Source organism: Tetrao urogallus (assembly GCF_951394365.1).
Source record: "Tetrao urogallus genome assembly, chromosome: 5".
NCBI lineage: Eukaryota > Metazoa > Chordata > Aves > Galliformes > Phasianidae > Tetrao > Tetrao urogallus.
The window spans coordinates 64,488,434-64,511,110 of NC_136818.1; the positions used below are offsets into that span (position 1 = coordinate 64,488,434).

Sequence of the window (22,677 nt, forward strand, 5' to 3'; positions counted from 1 at the left end):
GTGAGGAAAAGATGCAGCATCATTTGCAGGATTTGTGGTCAGATTTCATGAGCCATTAATAATGGAAATACTTGGTATAATGCTACCTTTCTTGCAAGGAAACCTAATTACTATGGATGCCATTGGTATCAGAGTGGAGTGAGGGGTGTCGAGGTGTGCTGTCATTAAAGGGAACACAGGAAATTCTGAGTGTGAATGAACCACTGAAATGCTGAGCAATGTGGTGAAATGTGAAAGTATTGAAATGCCTTGCAAACAAAGTGAAAGCCCTGCTGGAGGGATAAATGGTGTGGTTTTGCACTTACCTTAATGCCATGGGTGGCGCCATTGCCAGGAGCCATGCGTGCTTTCAGAACTTCATGTGCTTACATGGTTACTTGTTTTCTTGGTATCTCTGTTAGTAACTTTTGTTTTGAAAGCAATTATATCCCAGTACTGCTCCTTAATTACCATACTTACCTTTAAATGTTACCACATCCTAGTGTTACCTGAGAGCAGGAATTGATTTGGTATTCCCACCAACTGCAGAGCGATTTGTAGAATCAAAATAGGAGGAAGACAGGAGTGAGAACAAAACAGCATTTTTGATTACTTTTCAGTGAAAATTAATGTTCTTGCATACTCACAATTATGCTTTCCACGGGCACCAGAAGCATTTTGTTGATGAATTGATATCAGATTTGGAATATATGGAAATGCTTCAGTGCAATGAAAGCAAACTGCCTGCAGGCTCTGAGTGCCCTTCTGGGAGGCAGAGTGCTCAGAGCTGGGCAGAGCTGCTCAGCCCATGTGGATCCTTCCTGATCTGAGTGCTCTTTACAGCTGGGAGATTAATTTACTTTTCAGCTCACACAATAGCTATCAAACTGTAAATGTGTGTATATACACACGTGTCCTTTTTCTGTAAGGTTAAGGAAGTAGAAGCCCCCAGCTCACACAGAGCCATCTGGCCGCATGCAGCTGTGTTCCTCCCTGCTCTGTGCCACGTGTGTGCAGCCGTGAACCAAACGGGGCTCTTCTGGTTCTGCTTTGAAATGCCGTGTAGCAGGTGAGTGTTGGCTGTCTCCATTTTGTCAGCGCAGGATGAGCTGTGCTGCTCTCAGCGATCACAGCTCCGCAGCAGCGATCTGGAGCTCGTGATGCTGCCCTGAGGTTTGCATGGGCGCTGGCGTTTTGGCTGTGCAGGGGGCAGTTCTGGCAGTGCTGTGTTCCTTTCACTGCAGTGTGGACCATCCCTGTGTTTTTCTGGGTTCCTCTGCACGTTTCTTGTATGCTTCCTTTCAAAATAAAGGAGGAATATATTTGAAGCATCAGTTGTTTGGCTTTTTAGCAGACTTTGGTAGTACACAGCCTACCAAATTTTGAGGGTTTTTTGGTGTTCAAAATAGCAAATCAAAAGCTTTTTTTTTTTTTTTCTGCTGGTTTTTCTCTGCATAAAAATGTGGGGCTGCGTTCTGTTTCACTTAATTCCTACAGGAGGGATTGGAATGGCAGAACAAATCTCAAGTATGGACTGGAACAGCTTTGTGACTTTATTGTGCTGTGTTTAATGTTAGCTGCGATAGTGGTGTATTTAAAGACAAATAATCCCGTGGACTTTAATATTTAGAATCTGTGGGCACGCAGATGAGGTTTGGGAACCTTCTGTAACATGCAGGAGTGTTGTGCTCCTCCCACGGGCCCATCTGTTCGTGCTGGATGGGAGCAGTATGTAAGCAGTAGTATATACACACTGCATGCAGAGAGGATGACAGAATGTGCCTTGAAAGAAAGCTTTTTCTCTAGAACGTGGGAAGAAGGGCATCAAATCCTGTGGGTTTTTCCCTCAGATCCGGGGTACCTGCTGGGCTGTTTGTCTGGCCCCAAACCTCCACCCATCCCATGGCATCCCAGCATTGCAGCTGAGCCTGCTGTGCAGCAGTTTGGATCGTGCAGCAGTGTGTGTGGGGCACAGCGCTGCCCGTGGGCAACATGCAGAGCTGTAGCTGCTGTCTGTGTGCTGTGGGTGCCCCAGTAATGTACTGACAAGTGCACCTGTCAGTGATGGCAGCCAGCACGGGACTGATACCCTGCAGTGGGTCATGGCCACATACGCGTGGGAAGTCCCCGAGTAACCTCAGTCACGTGGAAATCGGCTCCTGCAATGCCCTCGTTTTGGTGGTTACACCACGTTTGGATTGGTTATAAAACCTCTGCTGATTTGACTACAGACCACACATGGGGACTGGTGGCACGGTAGTGATTATTGCATGGCTGTGCTCTGCACTTTTGCTTCCTCTGCCATATAGCATGTATTTTAATTACTTGTCCTGCAGAGAGCTCTCATTCAGTCACAGTTCAGGTAGCTCTTATTTATACCAAATCTACTCTAAGAGACTTTAAGAACTGCAAAATGGTGAAGTGAGAGCAAAAAGAGTGGACTGCACAGCCTTGATTCAATCCTTCTGTACCAGGTATTGCAGCACTCTCGATTTCTCATCTTCTCCCCTCCAAGCAGAGGTTCTGGTGCAGAGCAGAGGTTTGCAGTGTCCATGCCCTACTCTGTCAGAACCATGTGTTGTTATGCAGTGGTTCTGACGTGGCCACGTGTGCTCTTGGGGCAGAGCCCCATCCTGGTGTGTGAGGCAGCAGCCCTGGCCCTGCAGTGTGGCTGCTGCTCTGGGATGGGAGTTCTGCAGGGTGTGGAGGGCACGGGAACTGTGAAACTGTTACATGGGAAGCTTCATGTGCTTAAAAATGATTGCGCTGTGAATCAGCTCCTGGGTGCTGGAATTGATGATTTAAAAAGGAAAAAAAAAGAGTGAAGAGTTTACAAAGTTGAGATCCATATCTTCCCAGCCAGGGGAGGCCACGCTGTGCTTCTGTGCATCCGCGGGCTGCTGGGCTCTTCCAGAGCACCTTGCTTGGAACTTGGCAAAAGATCTTTGAGAAGAAAGAAGAGTCAACAGATCACAGTCCTGTCAGACTGATGGGTGCTACCTGAGCACGATTTTTCTTAGGAAAAATGAGTGTAATTGATAGATAGGATTACACTCATCTCTTTTAATTTCAACAGCAGTGCCCCCTATTGAAAAGCTGAAATTGAGGGATGTGCTGCAGTGCAGCTTGGGCGTGTTGGATGAGTGGCCTGTTGAAGAAAAGCAAAGAAACTATAGAACATGGAAGTGAAGAACTTACAGCTGACCAAAGCTTAGTGCAGGGAAAGGGTGCTGGCAGAAGGAGCAGCTCTGCTGGCTGTCAGTGCTGCAGGTGGGCTGAGCTCCGCAGTGCTGCGTGGCAGGGATGGATCCTGCAAGTGATGGCAGCTCTGCATTTCTTGTGAGAAGTATAAAAGCATTTCAGTATGCAGTCAAATGCATTCGCATAACTTGTATTTACGGCAAGGTGTAGAGTACGAAATATTTGTAGTTTGTAGGGTTACAAAAATCTGTAGTGTTAATTCTGGAGAGGATGTTTACATTTTCCGATTTTAATTCTTCCATTTGTATTTTGCTAACTGTACCCCAGGGAGGATATCTGTAATTTGGTAATGTAGGACAGCAAAGGGCTGTAGGACCTGCAGAGAACTGAATTTTTCATTCATTATGCATGTGGCTGTCTGGGAGTTGCTGAGCCACGGCCTGGGGCTGTGATTGAGCACCTGGAGGAGGGACACAGCCAGCCCTGGCAGCACAGCTGGAAGCAATTCGGCTGTGGGACTGCGAGGGTGGATCCTGGCTGCGTCCCTCCCAAACCTCACTGAAGGGTGTCTGCCTGGAGATCCCTCCTGGAGTGTTGGCTGGGCCCTGATCCTGGGCAAAGGTAAGCAAATCTTCAACTGGATCGTGGCCACTGCCCTTTCTTGGGTAACTTAGCACTGGTTCTCTGCCATCGCCTTTCCCTTCGGTGGTGCAGTAAGCAGCTGATGACACAGTAACACCTGATGCCTGTTTGTGTTTTACAGTTGTTTGTTGCATCTCACAGCATGCAAACCTTCTTTGGGAGTCTGAATCCTTTCTGAAATAGGAAGTAACGGTTTGTGCAAAGGACAGGATCACTACACTGGGAATATCCTTACTTTGTGTCCAACTATTTCCCCTGTTTGCCATGATAGTGATACATCTATTTTTTCCCAGCAGTGTTCAAACACTTCTGTTGCTCCTTGCAGGTATTTCTCAGTAGCAGTTCTTGGTAATCTGGTGCAGTCCCATTGGTTTTTTAATACTGCCCTTTTTGGTTAGGTTCCCCGTTTCAGACAGAAATAGGATTTCTCTGCTTACAGTGAACTTTCCCTTCTCTCTCATGCCCTCCTTGCCCCTCACGTTGTTCTCCACACGTTCCTGGTGTCACTCCCATTAAAGCAGTGGGGCCCTGTAGTGTAACAGTGAAAGCTGTGCACCTGGGCAGTGTGGTGGGGAAAGCCTGGGAAACCCTGAGCTGTGCGCAGCCATACCCACGTGTGGGCAATAATGACCTCCTGGTTGTGGTTTCTGTCCTGCCCTGTGCCTTCACAAAGGGTCACAGGTAAATACAGAGGTTTCCTTTGCGATGTGCTGTTGCCATCGTTACATTCAGTGCCTCAAGGAGAGCGCTGCTATCGCACGTCTTCCAGCTTGTCCAGGGGACTCCATCAGTTCCCATTCAGCTGAGTAGAAAATGAATCCTTTTTGATTAATTCATACCTTGTGTTGCATTTTGAGCTTAAACTGAGCTTTATCTTTGCTGACTGCAGGCTACAGCTCAGAGAGTGAACAACTGTGTGCAAGACAAAAAAGTGATGTATATATAGTGCAAAAAATACAGATATTGAAGAAATGTATCTTAACACGTTTGTATCTCTGTGCATTTGGTCATTACTGTCTCTTCTAACCCATGTGATTCTGTGATTCCTCTCTATGAGGAAAACGTTGGGAAGACTTCAGGAGATGATGTGTAACAAAACTGAGGGTGATGCATGCTGGTAATCGAGGTGTTGTTGGTTGGGTGGTGAGGGAGTTGGCAAACATCTGAAAAGACAGTGGAAAAGAAGAGAATTGCTGTTTATTTACCAGCCAGTGTTAGGATGAGGGGAAGCAGCCGGAAACTTGGAGCGGAAATGGGAGCTGGAGAAGTGCTGTGGACATTCACAATCAGTAAATATAGTTTTAATGAGGTGTTTAGTGGTGAGCCTAAGAAATGCGGTGGGTCACACTTACCCAGTAGGTGTATTTCTTGTACAGCTGTCTGCCTTCTCGTCATGTTCACTTGGATTGCTCAGTATCTGAGCTTGTCAAAGTTCAAGTGCAGTTCAGAGATGCATTCCCTATCTGCTGGGCCATTAACTGCTCTGTCCTGCTCTTTGCTTGGGATCCCTGCCTGGGAACTGCTGCGCTCCTGCTCTGAGGGATGCAATGCAGAAGGGTCTCTACAGTTTTTCCTCCTCCTCTGGAAGTTCATGTTGCATGGAGGCTTTCAGGGTTATGTTTCTCAGTCTTAGGCTTTGAAATTTTGCTGCGGATTTTCTTTTTCATCACTAAAGAAATGCTTTAGGGGCGTCAAAGCTGCGTGAAGCTATTAAAGAGCAGGAAGAAACACTGTTCAGATTTCCACCTACAGCTGCAGACACAGAATGTACCAGAGAACAGCAAGGTGGAGCGCTGGAAAATGCAGCCCATTAATGGGGTTTATTTTCTTTATGGCCTTACACTGAAAACTTCGGAGCACAAAGCCAGCATTTTAACTCGCAGCCCTTGAGGAGTGCACGGCTTGGCAGGGCTGCTCAGCTCCGTGCCCTGCGGCTGCTGCCCGGCACCCAGGAGTGCTGCAGGAGTCGTGGATCTTCACACAGCCCCGAGCCTGGAGGGGATCCAACAGCCGGGATCCCTGGGGGCGGTGGAGCAGAACTGCATCTGTTGGAGGATGAGGTTTGGATTACTGAACGCCCCCGCTATGAGGTGCTGCCTCTGCCAAAGGCACTTTGGAGCGGGCTGCCTTTGCAGTGATTGTAAGCTGGCCGGATTGCCAGGAACGCGAAACAGCGGCACAGCAGGGGAGGGGGCTTCTCTTCTGGTTCCTTTTGGGGCACATACAAAAGCCCTGGAAGGGTTTTTTCCCCCAAAATAACAAACTTAAATATCTGTAATGAATCATGCCATTTGGTTTGCCTTTAGATTCTCATTCCTTATCCATAAGTGTTGCAAAATATGAGATTCTGAAAAGAATACCTGTGGTTGTTGCAGTGCTCTCTTGTGCAAGGAAACTAGCCCAGAGTGATGAGCTACTGAGCCCAACTGGAGATGTCATTGAAGTGCTGTTTAATTTTTCTCTTGCTTTGGAGAACTCTTTAATCTTGCTTTACGACTGCAGGTGTGCCCCTCTGAACTTTGGACATGTGGAAATACGCTCGGTTTATCTGAAACTTCCGCAGGTTTTAAATTAAAATGAGTGATACTCCTTGGTTCTAAAAGAGATATTAATAAAATCTAAGCTAAACTGGAGTGTGTCTGCTTAGCAGTACCTGGTGCTCAAGTGCAAAGAATCGTAGAATCACTGAATCACCAGGTTGGAAAAGACCTCCAAGATCATCCAGCCCAGCCATCCACCTACCAGCAATGTTTCCTGCTAAACCTCATCCCTCAGTGCAACATCTAATGCTTCTTCCACACTTCCAGGGCTGACGACTCCACTGCTTCCTGGGCCCTTGTGTTACAGATCTCTGACCTTTCCAGAAGAGCTGTAAAATTGGAATTCAAAGTCTCGCACAACCCGTTTGTTTTCGTATTTCAGTACCAGCAGGGCAGCTGCACTGCCTGCACTCCCGGCTTACTGCACTGTTCTTCCTCTGCAATCATCCTCTGAAACTGGTCTGAACGAATAGCATCAGTGCTTGGAGAAATGACTCTTGGAACTGAAATGCATCAAATAGGAGACGGAAGGTTTGCCATCTAACTGTAGGTATGTAACATAGGTGCCAGTGTGAGGAGCCTGCGCTCCTCATGCGTCTTTAAGCAGAGCACATAACACCAGTGGTCACAGTCATCCTTTTCTTTCACCCATTTTCCTCAAGTCCTCAGGAGCCCAGGTTTGCTCATGTGAATACCGCCCTCTTTAACCTTTCTGCCCATGTGTGATATTTTCCAACAACTAAATGGTGTCTCTTCATCCTGGCAGCAGAACTCTGCTTAACCTGCAGAGCCAGAGGAACGTGTCGAAGGGATGTGCTAGCAAGGGAACTGCGTGCTGGTCAGTAAGGAGCAGTGAGCTGAGGCTCATACTGGGCTGCACTGGGAGAATAAGAAATTTTGATTTGAAGAGATGTTTTGGCCCTGATGCTGTACGCAGTACAACGTGCAGTACAACATGAATGCCTTTGGAGGTGGTTGGTTAAGGGCAAGTGGGATCTTGTTCCACTTCCTGCATCTTCACCAGAGCTGTTGCCCAAGTTTCATTATCAAGTACTCCACTGGTTTTCTGAGACCACAGATACTGCTGTTTCTTGGTGTTCTGGAAATGCTCCTATCTCAGATCCTGCCTGTAGCCAAGAGCAAACAGCCAACCACATGCTGGGGGCACGGCAGGCCTGCAGTGCAGCTGTATTTGTAGGAGTGAGGTGTGCCGCAGGCACAGCGGTGTGCTCTGACAGCTCAGCCTGCAGTGCTGTGTCCATCGGGGAAGCTCCAGCATCTTGTCAGTGACTTTGCTGGTGCTCGTGGCTCATTTTGAACGCTGGGTAGGAGTGATGGTTTATCCTTGCTGTTCCGTGCCCTGGCTTTCACGTGTAATGGTGCTATTGGGTGTTTAGGCACTAAACTCGCACGGCTCGCGTTTCCCTCTTTCCCTCGTTCTTCGCCTTGAGCTGATGCCGTCAGCGATAGAGTTCTGGAGGCCGGTTTGTTAGCAGTGTTCTGTGCCGAGGGTAACTCAGCGTGCTCAAAGCAGCAGCACGAACGGCAGCGGGCGGTGTAAGAGCGGAGCGTTTGTGCTGCGAGCGGGGCGAGGGCGGAGCGCACCTCGTGTTGGCCGGCCGGCTCGGCTCACACGGCAGCGCGGCGCCGCCATGCACGCAGGTGCTGCCGTTTTCATCCTGCCCAGCGCTGTTGGCACTGCGGGAATTTACGTGGCACGGGACAGAGCGGGGTTTGGAACGAGAAGGGAAGGAGGGAGCGCGGTGCGGCACCGCGCCTCGAAATAACCCTCGTGTTTTCCTGGTCTGTGCTCCCACGTCTGTACGCGGGGACGGGAACGCGTTCTCTCCCGGAGAACAGCTGGAATTTGTCGTGGGGCAGCTTTTCTTGGAGGAAGGAGAAAGGGAGGGGAGAAAACCGCCGGTGGAGCTCGGGGCGGGACTTTCGGTGCGCCGTGCGGGGCTGCGAGTGCCGCACGGAGCGCCAGAGGGCACCGCAGCACCGCAACTCCCGGGGCTGCCGGGGGACTCCTGTTCGCCTTAACCGCTAACTGGTGAGAGGTGGTTCTGAGAATCGATCGCTGCAGGTCGATGAGGTCCTACGGGGGCCAACCGGCCGGGCCGGGAGCGGTTCCCCTGGGTGCCGCGTGGTCCGCACACGGACGCGCCGTTTGCGCGCCGGTCCGCGCTGCTCGCTCCCGACTCCGCGCGCCCCGGCCGGTGCCGCTGGTCGGCGCCGCGCGCCGGGCTGGGCGGGGGACGCGGCCGAGAGAGGGGGCCGGCCGCCGCGGCCCCGCCCACACGGCGTGCGCGTACCCGGCGCAGCGCCCCCTGCCCGCCCCGCGCGGCCGCCGGAGTTCGCGCGGCCCCGCCCCGCGCACGTGCGCGCGGCCCCGCCCCGTCCCGCCGAGCGGGGGCCGCCGGGTGCTCGCGGCGCGGGGGCGGGGCCGTGACGTCAGCGCTCCGCTCCGCCGCTCCGCCGCCGCGGGCGCCCGCACCGTGAGGTCATCGCGCGGCGCGGCCCCGCCGGGAGGGGAGGAGCGGCGGCGGCGGCGGCGGCAGCATGGCGGAGGCGGAGGCGGAGGCGCCGCGGGTGGGCGCGTGGCTGCCGGTGCTGGTGGAGCAGGTGGTGAACGACACGCTGGTGGTGACGCTGCGCTGCGGAGAGCGCCGCTTCGCCGGCGTGCTGCTGGACTGCAGCAAGAAGTACGGCGGGACGGGGGGAGGGCGGGACGGGGAGCCCTGCCGCCGGTGCGCGGCGGGAACAAAGCGGCGCGGGGTCCCGGGGCCGCCGTCCCGCCACGTGCTGCCGGCCGCGGCCTGCGGGGGTGCGGGGCGTCGGCGCGAGACCCCACCTGAGCCCCTCCCCCCCCCCCCGGCCGCGGGCGCCGCACCCGGTGAGTCTCGCGTGGCCGGGCCGGCCGTGTGCCCGCGCCGTACGGCGTCCCGCTCGCCCGGCCCTGCCCCGCCGGGGATGCGGCGGGCACGGAAGGACGTCGGTAGGTTCGGGTTCCGCCGCTGCGCAGGACGGCTGCCCCGCGCCCTCCCGCCCCGCTCCGTGCCGCCGCCCGGCGGAGGTGACCCCGAGCCGCCCTGCAGGCCGCGCCGCCACGCGCGTTCCCGCAGCGCCGGTCAGGGGCGCCGCGCTCGTGGGGGTGCGGCGGTGCGTTCGGCTGAGGTCGGCGCCTTTGCTGACGGAACCGATTTTGTTGCAGCCGAACCCCTGATGGGTCGCTATTAATTGTGTGCGAGTATAAATGAAAGGACGGTGTTTCCCGCTCCGAGGGTGGAGGGGACCCACCCCACGTGGCTGTGTGCGCCCCGAGCTGGGGGGGATGGGATGGGGCGCCCGGCCCGGCGGTGTCCACAGCGCACGGTGCCCGCCGGCCCGCAGCCCCTGCATGGAATTGGCTGCTGTGGGCAGAACCAGCAGCGGACACCTGGGCCCGGTGTGAGCAGCAGCCAGGCTGTGAGAAGGCCAGCGCGGTTTGTGCTTCTCCTTGCGGTAACAGCGAGCTGCTGCGGGGAAGCAGCAGTGGGTTCCTGCTGGGCGGTGTTCTGGGACGGCCAAATGGAATGGTTTTATGGCCTGAAATAACCAAAATTTATAGGCAGAGCTTTGGAGATGGTGCTACTTCCCGTTGTCCTATGAACAATGCTGACATCTTTGGCTGCACAGTGTGTGCTCGCTCCCTTGGTTGTTATTTGAGAGGTACCTGCCCTCTCAGTTGTCTCCTTGAGGACGAGCCCGAGCTCTCAGGACAAGAATACGTTCCCAATTACACAAGCAGCCCTCCGCAGTTCCCCGTGATACCAACCACACTGCGTAGCACACTGCTCTCCAGCCTTTGGTAAACCCTCTCTTTAGCATCTGGGCACTTCAGTTGATCTTTTATTTCAGCAGGAGAGGAGCGGTGACCCGGTACTGGAATCGGATTGATTCCTCTTTGCTTTCTTTGTGTAAGCTTTGGTTTTAAACTTTGGAGTCTTCATGGAGGTCAGGTGAGAGAGATGGTCTGTGACTGAGTGAAGGAGAGCGAAGCTGGGGCTCAGAGCGTCACCCCATCCCCTGTGACAGCCCCTCAGAGTGGTCGGAGCCCTCTCTGTGCCACCCTGGGCTGTTCCCTGGCAGCTGGAAGGGGAGCAGTGCCCGGTGAGCCCCCGTGGAGCTGCAGTCTATAGCTGCATCTGCTGCCTGGTCTGTGGCTTCTCTGTATTGCTGGGGCTTTTAGTGACTCATCCATACCTCATTTCAGAAATGGTAAAGAAGCTGAAACGCTTAAGGATCCCCACAGAAGGATCTCTGGAAAGTCAGGATAGCGAGAGATGCCCGTTCTGGTGCTGTGCGTAGGGGTGGATATTTGCTGAAGTGCTGTGCTGGCATTATATTGCCAAGTGTCAGGCCATAGCCAGGGATTCTGGTGCCAGAGATGAGATGCAGTTCTGAGCTTTGGTGCCGCAGAGGAATTCCTTATGGCAGTGCCTGTGCAAGGTATGGTACCTGTGCTTGGATGACACATGCTGAAATGAGGCAGTGACCAACAGTTGCTGCCCTTACCCTGGCTCTCCTGAAGCAGTGCCGTATTTGTTGTTACAAATGGTCACATATGCAAAGATGAGGGGAGGAGCAGAACTGCACCAGTGAGCCCATGGCTGGGAAGCAGGAGATGCGCAGCAAAACCAGGTGCTGCGGGTTTGAGTGGGAAGCTGAAAGCCAGGTGTGCAGGCACAGTGCGGGCAGGGGCTTTGGTGGCTCCTTTGGGGCTGCACTTGCACGTATGGAGCACTGCCTTCCTGTGCCTCTACCAGCCTGTTCCCAGAGCGTGCTGCTTTGCCTTCTGGAACTTAGAAGTCAGTGCAGAACCTCTCTGTGCAAACAATGCGTGGAAAGAGAAGCTGTTCTCTGTGCCTTCTCTGGCACAGGAGTAGGACATCTTTTCTAAATTTTGAAACGGTTGCTTCTTTCAGCTGTAGATAGGGTTGCCTTGTTTTAAAAGGGAAAAATACCGCATTATTAGGACACGGAAGCTTTTTGTGGTGTGCTTTTTTGTTTTTGTGGAACTGGCGCGTTAGCTGCGCAGCCGTCCAGAGGCGCCCCTTCCACCACCCTGACCGTCTCCCTCCATCTCTCACCCCGCTCCAGGTCCGGGCTGTTCTGTCTGCCCTCCTCCTTCCCAAAGCCCGAGGACCCTCCTGCCGCTGCCTGCGCCATTCCTGCCGATCCCACGCACGGTGAGATGCAGCCGCAGCCCGGGGACGACCAGGTGCCACCGCTGCTGCCCGCGCCGCCCGGCGTTGTGCCGCCGTACCCGCCCTACTTCGAGGGAGCGCCGTTCCCGCGCCCGCTGTGGCTGCGGCACACCTACAGCCAGTGGGTTCCGCAGCCGCCGCCGCGGGCCATCAAGAGGACGCGGCGACGTTTGTCGCGGAACAGAGACCCGGGACGGCTGATCATGAGCACCATCAGGCTGCGGCCCAGGCAGGTGCTCTGCGAGAAGTGTAAAAATACCCTGAACCCCGAGGACGAGAACGCGGCGGGGCAGAACGCTAAAACCAGGAGGAAGCTGAGCGTTCAGGACAAGGAACAGAAAAAGCACAGCGACTCTGAGTGCCTGGAGAAAAGGAACAAAAGAGAGAAGAGAGAGGATGACAAGTTTGCCGGGGAGCTGGTGCATCGCACGCCAGTTATCAAAATATCCTACAGCACACCGCAAGGGAAAGGCGAGGTGGTGAAGATCCCCTCCCGGGTGCACGGCTCAGTGAAACCGTTCTGTCCTGAACAGCTGCTGCAGAACAGAGAGGAGGACCGGGAGGAGGTCGGAGATGCTGAGCAATGTCAAGAAACCAAGGGCTTCACGGACAAGGCAGTGGGCAGCCAGCTTGCTTCCATCCCCAAACTGAAGCTGACGCGGCCGGTGCATCCCAGTGCTGATGTCCCGCCTCCAAAGATCCGGCTGAAGCCCCATCGCATCAACGACGGTCAGAGCGTTTCTATCTATAAGGCAGAACTTATCGATGAGATAAACGTCCTTCAGAACAGCAGGGAGACGAATCCCGGTGCGTTTTACACCAATGAATCGGCAGACAGAGGTTTGGCCGAGATCTCTTCGGGGAGTTCGGGTGAAGATGACGACTTTAAAAGGTTTCCCCAAGGTAAAGACGGACACGAAAACTTGGCTTTCCTTATGAATTACCGGAAGAGAAAAGCGGATTCTTCTAGTTTGTCAGTGTGTAGTAATGACAGTCTAGACGAATCCAAGTCTTCTAGTTCGGAGGTAACATCACCAGAAATGTGTGACTTTTTACCTGGTGATGATGCGTCTGTCTCTTCATCTTCAAAAGATGAGCGTAAAATTGTGCCGCCCTTGACAGTTAGGCTGCATACCCAAAGCGTGTCTAAATGCGTCACTGAAGACGGAAGGACTGTAGCAGTGGGGGATATTGTTTGGGGTAAAATTCACGGATTTCCATGGTGGCCGGCACGCGTTCTTGACATAAACCTTAGCCAGAAGGAAAATGGGGAACCTTCATGGCGAGAAGCCAAAGTGTCGTGGTTTGGTTCTCCAACGACTTCATTCTTATCTGTTTCAAAACTTTCTCCTTTCTCTGAATTTTTCAAACTGAGATTTAATCGCAAGAAGAAAGGGATGTATCGCAAAGCTATCACAGAGGCTGCGAAGGCGGTGGAGCACCTGACTCCAGAAATAAGAGATCTCTTAACACAGTTTGAAACATAACTGTGCCACCAGTATCAGGTGAGTGCTTGCTGGGCCAGTGCTTCCTTGGGAGAAGCTTCCATGTCTTTTTTTAACCAACATTCCACTGTTTGCATTTCTTAAGAACTGATCTCAGCAGTTCTTAGTCTTAACTGCCTGGGTGTGAGGAGGTGGTGGTGATTTCAGAGGCGATAAGAGCTGTTGGCTCCACAGCTTTGGGAGGACTATGGGACCGAGGCCCAAATTGTGAGGGGTGCCCAAAGCAGCTGACCCCTTCAGGAAGCGAGCGGTGTTTGCTCGGAGAGCTGATGGAATTGCAGTGGTAGGAGAGTCGTCTGCAGCTGGGATGTGGTGAGTACTGGTGGTAACTCAGTGGAGGCAGAACTAATCCTGTCAGGCTGACGGGTCAGCGGCCCCAGGCTGTTTTCTGAACTAAGACTCTTCCTGGAGTTGAGGTTGTATTTATCACACCTAGGTGCTGATACCAAGTGGTTACCCACAAGAATTAGATGCTTTTGAAGGTCCTTTCTTCCCCTGCAGTTACTGCAACCCTGCACTGTTTATTTCTTATGATGGCACTTTCTTTATGACTATTGAAAATGATGCTACTAAAAACTGGCTGCTGGGGAGCAGTATTTCACAGCCCCTGGCTTGGCTTGCTGCAGCATTGGTGCATTGCTGCAGGCCGGTCAGGACACCAACTGCTGTTCTTTTGGTCTTCACCTGCAACATCGTGGAGGACATAAAACTGGAAACATGAAAATGAGAACTAATCCTTTTTGATGCCTCCGTATTGTACTTCTGCTGGTTGCAAGTGTGGAGGTGGGGAGGTCTCCTCTCACACTAAACAGTAAAACTTTGTCCCTGATGAAAACGCAGTGGCTGTAGATGCCGGGCGCAGTGTGGCTGGGAGTGGATGGCCGTGTGTAGCACTGCTGCTGCCTGCCGCACTGAAATCCATGGGGAAAATTCCATCACCTTGAGGAAGATCTAGAACTGTTGCACAACCTTCCAGTCGTAGTTTCCTAGGTGGGACCTCAGCTGTGATACTATTAAACAAAGGGGTGGACTAGTTTTTAATCTGAAAACCATTACTTATCATTGGGCAGAATCTCCTTGTCAAATATACACCTGTTACATAGTGTCCTGCAGTGGATTTTACTGGTTCACTGTGTTGTCTTGTAAGCTTTTCCCCGAGTTTTCTTTCTGATGCCAGAAGGACTGTTTGTGTGCATGAGCCAGTGCTGCTCCTGCTGCGGGCTGCTCACTGTTCTGTACCTCAGCAATTGGAGTGCAATGGGACTGTGATGGCTAGTGCTCCTATAATCCTGGGGCAAAAAAAGGTCTTTTGTATCCTTTGCTGGAGAGTGACAAAGTTGCTTGAATTGAGTTATTCCATCCCAACAAGCCTGGTTGGAGCGTGTACTGAGACTGTGGCATGTTCATCTTGTGGGCTCAGGGTTCACAGAATCACCAAGGTTGGAAAAGACCTTCAAGATCATCCAGTCCAACCATCAGTTCTGGACAACTGGACAGTCAGTCAAATAAGAATATGTAATGGCAGCAGCAGCATTTAAGCTTCAGCCTTGATCTTGCTGCTTAATTGTGGCTAGAAGCTTTATTATATTGAGAGTGTTCGGATTTGACCCAAATTTGTTACTAGCTAGATCTGGAGCATAAATAATCCTAATGCTCAGAAGCTGCCTTATGGTGAATGATGGCCAGGATCCATGGCTCCTGGATAAACCGCTCTGGGGCCACGTCAGCAGGTGGATGCTGTTGCCTGCGTAGTACTGTGAGCTCTGCTGTCCTGTAGGCACAGAGCAAGAGAGGATGGAGCAGGTAAACTGAGGGCAAAGAGAAGATGATGAGAGCAACGAGAAAATGATGCGATGACATGGCTACACCGTACCCTTCCTTCCCTGTGAGTTCTTTGGCCATGCCTTCCCACGTACGTGCAAATGCATAGAGGCATTTACCATGTACTGCTGTTGTGTTGGTGGTCAGCTGGCTTTCTAAAGTTGATTTTCTGCCTTGTGTCTGAGGTGAGCTGCCTGCATGATGATTTGAGAAACAGCTGCATTTACTCAGAAGGAAACGAGAAAAGCAGAACAAAACAACTTCCTGTGTTCCACGTGTGCCATGCTTGCTCAGATTCCCTGCCAAACCCACGTGCTGGGGCTTTGACACGTCACTTGGATGACAGCTCATTGGTTCTGAGCTTTGCCCTCTATCTAGTTCTCTCCCACCAGGACTTTATTGCTTTCCTTGAGTGATCCTAGGGAAGCTCTGCAGCGTTTTCACCAGCTGCTAGTTGACTGTTCTTTCCTGAATGTTGTAACTTAACTTTTCTCTCATGTTTGCATTTCCTTAGTCCTAGGACTTGCACACTGACACCTGAACTGCAATTAAATATCAGAAGGCTCTGGTCTTTCACAGGCAGCACAGCCTCAGATCAGTTACAGCTGTTTCCAGGAGCAGGCGTGTGGCTGTAATACTGCACTTTGCAGCTGGAAAATGCACTGTGTGGTGACTTCTCCAAGAGCTGCACAAGGGCCCCTTGCTGTGCTCAGGAGGTGCGTCCAGCATCTGCACTTTGCTCCTGAGCGTCCAGGCACTGCAGAGCTTGGGAGCTGCTGACGCATTCTGTTGTGGATCTCTGCTGCCATATGGTGCTGTTCTGTAAGCCATGGAGGGGAACTGCTGGAAAAAACATACAAACCATTCAAGTATTTGCAAATGCATAAAGAACAGCAAGCAACTGGATTTAAAAAAAAAAAAAAAAGAAAACTTTTTGGGTTGGAAAAGCTGGTATGACAGTTTTGAGTGTTTATTATTCTGTCCTTATTCTTTTGCAAGGAGTGTACTTTATTAAAACCCTGTCACTGTCTTTAGGCCAAGGTTTCTGGAAGAACAGCAGGGAGGCTAGCAGCTCGTAAAAGCCACGTCGTAAGACACTTGGTTCACAGGGTAGCCAGGAGAAAAGCACACACTCAGCATGTTCTCAGGCCTTGTAGCTTCTGCTTTTGTAGCCTCTGTGCAGGGCTGCCACCAGCCTGGCACTGTGTGCTGCAGAGATGGCTCCTGCTTCGCAGCTGAGTTTGTGCTGGTGCCACAGCGCTGATGCTGGCTCTGCTCGCTCTGAGGCTGAAGGCCGTTGTTAACAGCAGTGCCTGAAAGCAGTGACAGCACCAGCACATGAGCTGGCCTCCCTGGCCTGGGCCTGCCCTGCTGGCTGTCAGGTCCCACGTTCCCTGGGCTTGGAGCCAGCGCTTGGCCCGGCCCTTCCTTGGCACTGCTCCTACTGCAGGGCCTGGAAAAGTGGGTGCCTGGGATTGTGGAGGGCATTGGCTCTGCCGGTCCTTTGGAAGCCCTTTGGTGCCGTCCAAAGCCCCAGCTGGGGGTGGGCTGTGTGCTGCCCAGCTGAAGGGGGAGGACGGTTCAGGCTCAGCTCTGGCCCTGCAGCCCTGGGGCGTCTGTGGCAACCCGGGGGCAGGAGGCTGCTGGGAACAGGACGCTGGTGTCCCTGAGCCTGGTCAGCCTGCGAGGTGCCCTGTGGCAGCAGCTGGCGATGCTAGAAATACAGTGGGGAACTTGCCTTTCATGTACCAAAGTGGCTGCTGTGGAGAGCTGAGCTCTTGGTGATCAGAGCTATGGACTATAGGTTGGGGGAAAAAAAATAAAAGCCAGAAGAAACAGGCTGAAATATGGAGTGAAAGAGACTGACCTCAGCACCCTCTGCCTGGAGTGATAGCTGGGAGGCTTTTACAGACCTGGGGTGAATTCTTGTGTTGTCCTCAGCCCAGTTCGGGTCTGGGATTGGTCTGCAGAGGTGGGGGGTGGGCAGAAGGGCTTTGTGGGGAGTGGTGAGGCTGCAGCTGGGTGCTGGGGATGCATTTCTGAACAGCCTCCACTGCGGGATGTGCCCAGGAGCCAGGCCCCATGTGCGTGGCACTGCAGCCTGACTGCGCTCCGTATCTGATGCTCTCCTGAGGACAGGAAGCTCTCTTGCACTGTTGCATTTGCTTTCTGCTCGCTTTTTTGATAACATCATATTTGAACTTCGTATTTAGTCCTGCAGCTGCGTAAAGTTGAAGTTCCTAGAGCTAAACAATTGCTTTTCTGTTATCTTTCGCAATGATTAAAAAGCCAGCTTATCTCAGATTTTATAAAGGCAGCTCTTTAATAGTAAAAAAAAGCTCTTTACAAAAACTGCTGTAGACTTTCGTATTTGTCTCTATGTGGAACAGGCCTACAGTATGTATATCCATTTTCATTTCCAGTCTGGAATCCTTCATTCCCCTTGCCCCCAGGCGCGCTGTGACTGTGATACCATTAAATGTTAAAAAGCTGCCTTTCTGAGGATTTTTGTTGTTCTGCTATTAGCTAATAGACCCTCCACATCCATCCGTTCAGCCATTCGTCAACAAAGCACCCTGCAACTGCATACAGCAGAAATCAAAGCTTATTGCGTGCCTGCTATATATAGTAAGCTCTAATGTAAAATTTGGAACGTTGGGTTATGACTTCACCTTCAAAGATGTTCAGGGCTCCGTATGCGCATGCAGCCAGTGCTGCTTGCCAGCACTTCATGAAGCAACATAAACCAGCCTTCTTTTTCCTTTTACTCCTTCTCTCTGCTCTACCAGTGGCACCAAAAAGGTTATATAACTGCATAGAAAGCTGTGGTAGCTGTAGTTCTAAAAACACCTACCTGGTCACGTGGAATATTTCAGCCCAGAAGAGGAGTGCTGAGATTTTTCTTGGCCTGGTTTCTGGATGGTTCAGTCAACTAAAACCAAGCATCCTGCTTAATTACTGCCTCTCAAAAGTCTTCCTTCAGACAGCTTGGAGTCAGCGTTGTGTACACTGACACAAAGTGGGAGAACAAGTCTGGAGCAGCCTGCACTGCATACCTCTGTGCCTGGTGCTGGGGACTGCAGTTGCACCTCTGGCAGCAGCCTGCTGATTGCCCTGCTTCTCAGAGCGCTTGGGCGTTTGTGACCACTGCTGCTGCATTTGCAGACATCTGGATCTGAGTTTGTGCCGCCTTCTGCCCCTTTGCATCCGCCCTGCCCTGGGTGTATGGTTTGGAAATGCCAGTTGGCTATATGCTGTGCTGTTTCTAAGTGCACGCAGGCTGCACAGATTCCCAAGAAAAGAATGTGATCATCTTATGTGAGCTGTAACTTCAGCTGCCAAAGGAGATTTGTGTAAACTGAAGGGCTCGGCAGCTCTCCTTGGGAGGACAGCAAGATCCTCTCCTGTGCAGAGGGGACCTTCGAGTGCAGTGGAAGTGGTGAGCATGCAGCGGGAGGCTGAGGAGCTGCAGAGGGCTGGGTGGCCTGCAGCCCTGCTCTGCTTTGAGAATGGGAATTTCTGTCCTCTTTCCTAACCTGTATTTATTTACTCATTTGGTTTGGTAAAGTTACACTGTAGCTGGCTTCCCTGGCAGATGGGATCTCAGACTCAGGGATTGTGACAGGCGGCTTAGAGGTAAGCACTGGGCAGCACCGTGGGTGAAGTCCTTGCAGAGGAGGTCCTTCTGCCTCAGTTCATCCTCTGTCTGTTGCAGTTAGGCAGGTGTTTGCAAAGTTTTGCGCACCCTCAGGTTGCACCTATAAGACTGATTTGTGCCATGAAGGAACAGGGGATATTTGGAAACGGGAGTACGCTGTGTGGAGAAGGGTGCCGGTTCCTTTGGAGGACAGGAGATTAAGGTATCTTCAGTAGCCATGCATCGTTAATATCTTATGAAGGTGCTTGGCCCATGAGGCTGGCAGAGGTACTTCCCAGTTCAGTGCTCAGGCATGAAAGGCGGGGAGTTGCTGGAAATAAAGCATTGCACTTTGAAGCTAAAAATTGATGTGAAAACTGTTATATATCGAAAACGTGCAAATTGTTGATTTTCAGCCTTGATACGTTAGGTAGGATTTTTTTTTCTTCCAGAAAGTGCCCTTACTGATGCAGGTCAACATGAATGAGAGCAGGTGTGGGGGCTGAGTAACAGATTCTGAGTTCTGCCTGAAAAAGGCAGCAGAAGCTGCATACACATATCCCACAAACTAGTTGAAACTGGGTGCCCAGCTTATTTGTTTTGAACTGCTTGATGCATCTGTTATGTACTTTGCACCTACTTTTAAAGAATATCTGGACTTTGCATTGGCAGGTTTAGAAAGCCTTGCATGGCCCGAGATTGTAGGCTTCTTGTGTCTGTCAGTGATGACAGAGACGGTGTCCAGTGCCTCAGCTTGTCCTCCATATCTCGCAGTCCCTGCACTCAAGTCTAGCTCCTCAGTGAGTTGAAAGTGCTCTCTCTTCCAGAGCTTTCCCTGCCCCTGAGCAGGAGCAGATCCTGCCGCACGTGGCAGTGGTGAGGTCCATTGAGTGCAGGAGGGCAGGGGCTGCGGCCCCATCCGTGCTGAGGCTGCAGGGCTGTGCCCTGGTGCCAGCAGTGCTCTGGTCCTCAAAGGCTCCTGGGCCTGCGTGAGCAGACTCCAGTCAGCTCACAAGGCTGTGTGTACTTTCCAGTATCACGTGCCTCACCTTTCCCACGTCGTGCTGACTGCCTCGCATTGTCTGTGTGACCGTTTCTTTGGTTGCTGGCATGTGTGCCTTTGTGGAAGAAAGACAGAAGGGAAGAGTAGGGTATTTTTTAAAGAAGGCTTTTTTTTTTTCATTGAGTTGAATATTTTCTGAAGAAAATATTAACCAATGTACCAGGTCCTGTTTAATCTGCATTAGATTTTCACTGTTGTGAAAACCTTTTTCTTTTTGAAAAGTGTGTACCTTTTTCTTTTTGAAAAGTGTGTACCTTGTGTGCTTTCTGCAGTTGAAGAAATGAATTGTAGCCAAATCACTGGTTTAATTTCCTTTATGAATGGTGACTTGCTCTGTTTGATCCAAGCCAGTAATTTGAGCTTTAATGCAGAAAGCCCCAGAGCTGATGCTGTTTCTCCCCAGAGCTGCCGGGCCGGTGGGCTTGGTGCTGCAGATGCACCTGCCAACCCAGCCAGCCATGCGCAGCACCTTGGGGTGGCTGGAGGTGAGGTGCTGGCTGCGCTGCTGGCCCACTTCTTGGGTCCTGCTTTCTTGGGTCATGGCAAGCACAGGGCCACTCTGCCCGTCCCCTCAGCTTCTCCTGATCAGTTTCAGCAGCGCTGCCTTCAGAAGGAGGGACAGTTGGGAGCCTGCCCAAAGCCCCCAGATTCTTGGGTGCTGGCTGGGCTGCTGCAGGTACCAGCACTCCGTTCCCCTCAGCTTGCTGCCCAGTCTGACTCTCCCCAGAGAGGAGCTGTCTGGAGGAAGACCGGTCTGGCAATGCTAGTTCTCAGCCTGCTGCTAATTGTGTCCAAAATGAGCTACGTGTGTGGAGAAGGTGAGCAGGTCCCCGCTCCTTCAGCTCTTGGCCTGCCTCGGTGGGCAGAGGGCCGCAGTGGGAGCTGCCCCACTGCAGTTATGAGCTGCCCCGTGCCTGGGCTTCTCCAAAGGAGCCCTTGAAGGCAGCTGGGCGCACGCTATGAACGACGGTCACTGTGTTGCTGCTGCAGGACGCGTGTTGGCCCGGTGCAGCCGGCCGTTGAGGCAGGACACCTGAGCTGGGCAGCGCACAGAGCTTCGTGACCCTGCTTGGCACCGTGCTCCTGCTGTGACACTTCTGTCCTCCGAGTGTTAGCGTGAGATTGCAGGGTGTATGCCTGGCCTGAGGGCTTGCTGCTACCTTCTCAACAGTGGAATGCAGAGTTTCTCTTCATACAAAACATTCTCCATCCATAATCTGTCTCTGAAGAGTCAGCTTCTTGCAAAACGCGTTTGAGGGATATTCTACCAAGTCTGTAGACTTTGAAAGTTAATAAAAATGCACACAAGGTGATACGACATCTCAGTTTGTTAGGAGCAGGATAATTCTGATGAAGGCTGAAGGAGTTCGTGGAATCTGATTGCAGCCCTCTGAAATACAGCTTTTGGGGCTGATGTTCATGGTGCGTTAAATCAGATCTTTGAAGTCTTAAATGAGAGTGCGATGTTCAGAATCCTTCTGGGTGATGAGGCTGTGCAAACTGGTGTCTCTTTTGGTTCCATGCCTGCAGAGGAGGTATTGGTACATTTTCAGCTGCGGTGGAAATGTAGTCATCTTTCTGTGTTTGGTGTTGGCATTCTTGGTTTAATTGTGTTCTGTACTTAGAAGTCACAAATGTCAACTATGAGGGGCTTTTAAATGTCTTTGATTTTTTGCTTCCCAGCATTAATCCTGTTTGCCTGCGTGTCCCGTGGCTTTGACTCGGCCTCTCTAGTTGATTTGGCATGGACACATGTTAGGACCGATCTGTTTTGAACTGTTTCAAACTGAATTCCTTTTGAAGTATGTTGCAGAAATGCTTTTGTAATTGAGAAGTGCAGGTGTAGGTCCCTATGCCATTTTTTAAAAATTCATTTGTAAGTTGTTCTAAGTTTCATTAAACCGTTTCACATCTGCTCTTCTGGCTTCTCCACACGCAGACAAATGGATGTGTTTTAAACTGACTCACAGCACCAGGGCAAATGCACCTGGCATGCAGATAAGGTGCAGAAAGCTGCAGGTTTGCACTGTTCTCTTTGGTGTTTTTTTTCCTGCAACAGGCCCATGGCTCTCCAGTAAATGATCCTGTGGGAGCCTGTCCTCTGCCTTCTGTAGTGGCTGATATTTAGTGAGAGTGCCAAAGGGCCACAAGTCCAGCGTGAAGCAAACTTCATTGCCACTTGGTATCTTCATCTTTTCTTTAGCATTTCTAAATGTATTCCTTAGCATTTCTAAATGTAAAAAGAGCATCTCATGTATCTCATTGCCTAAATACTCTTCAGAAATGGGCCAGTGTGTTTGGTCACATCCAGCTGTGCAAGGGTGGCTGACAGGAGGCTGGTAGCACTGTCCTTCTGAGTCAGACACTGGGTGACCTGAGGGATGTGCAGCACTGCTGTGGCATTGCGTTCTCATGGAGCCTGGCACAAACATCTGGAGCAGAAAGGGAGCTCCCACGGTGAGCGGGGCTGTGGAGGGGAGGCAGGGCCAGCTCTTGCCTTTGGAGCTTGGGCTGCTGCACCTCTTCACTTAGAGCAGGATTTGTGTACTGTGGCAGCAGTCGGTGCCTTGAGCAGCTGCTGGTACTTGGAAAAGCTTCTGTAAGGCTTGCTGTCAAGAGGGAAATAATCCTATTTTATAGATTGTCTTTGAAAAGTGAAGGCAGAACTGAGCAGGTGTTCTGTACGTGGTGCTCTTTGTAGGAACTCGTGGCAGATTAACCCACAAGACCCCACCCTGAGCAGGGGCTTAAAAGGCTTTAAGGCAGAGACTGAAGATTTTTATTATCTCTGGAACTCATATCACGTCTGTCTTGGAGAAAATTCCCACTCCTCCTTTAGATCTGTTAACTTGACAGGCTTCTTCCGAAGCTGCTGCTGCTGCTGCTGCTGCCTGCTGAGCAAGCTAGAAGCTGCAGAATGCCAGGCTATATTTAGCCAGAGTCCAGAGCGTGTGCCCCACCGCCACTGCCGCTCTGCCCGTGCCTTGCAGTAACCTCTCCCTCTCTCACTTTCTTCAAGGTAAAGAAGATAAGAGCACAG

At 51.7% G+C, this 22,677-nt stretch overlaps 1 protein-coding gene across 1 annotated transcript; it reads left to right on the forward strand.

Annotated features, from left to right (window-relative positions):
- Nucleotides 1–8,924: 8,924 nt before the first annotated feature.
- Nucleotides 8,925–13,098, forward strand: PWWP2B (PWWP domain containing 2B; the record flags this gene model as incomplete). The annotated part of the gene is made up of 2 exons (XM_079535340.1): nt 8,925–9,067; nt 11,505–13,098. 2 exons carry the CDS (start codon nt 8,925–8,927, stop codon nt 13,096–13,098), a joined length of 1,737 nt encoding a protein of 578 aa, XP_079391466.1.
- Nucleotides 13,099–22,677: the final 9,579 nt, after the last annotated feature.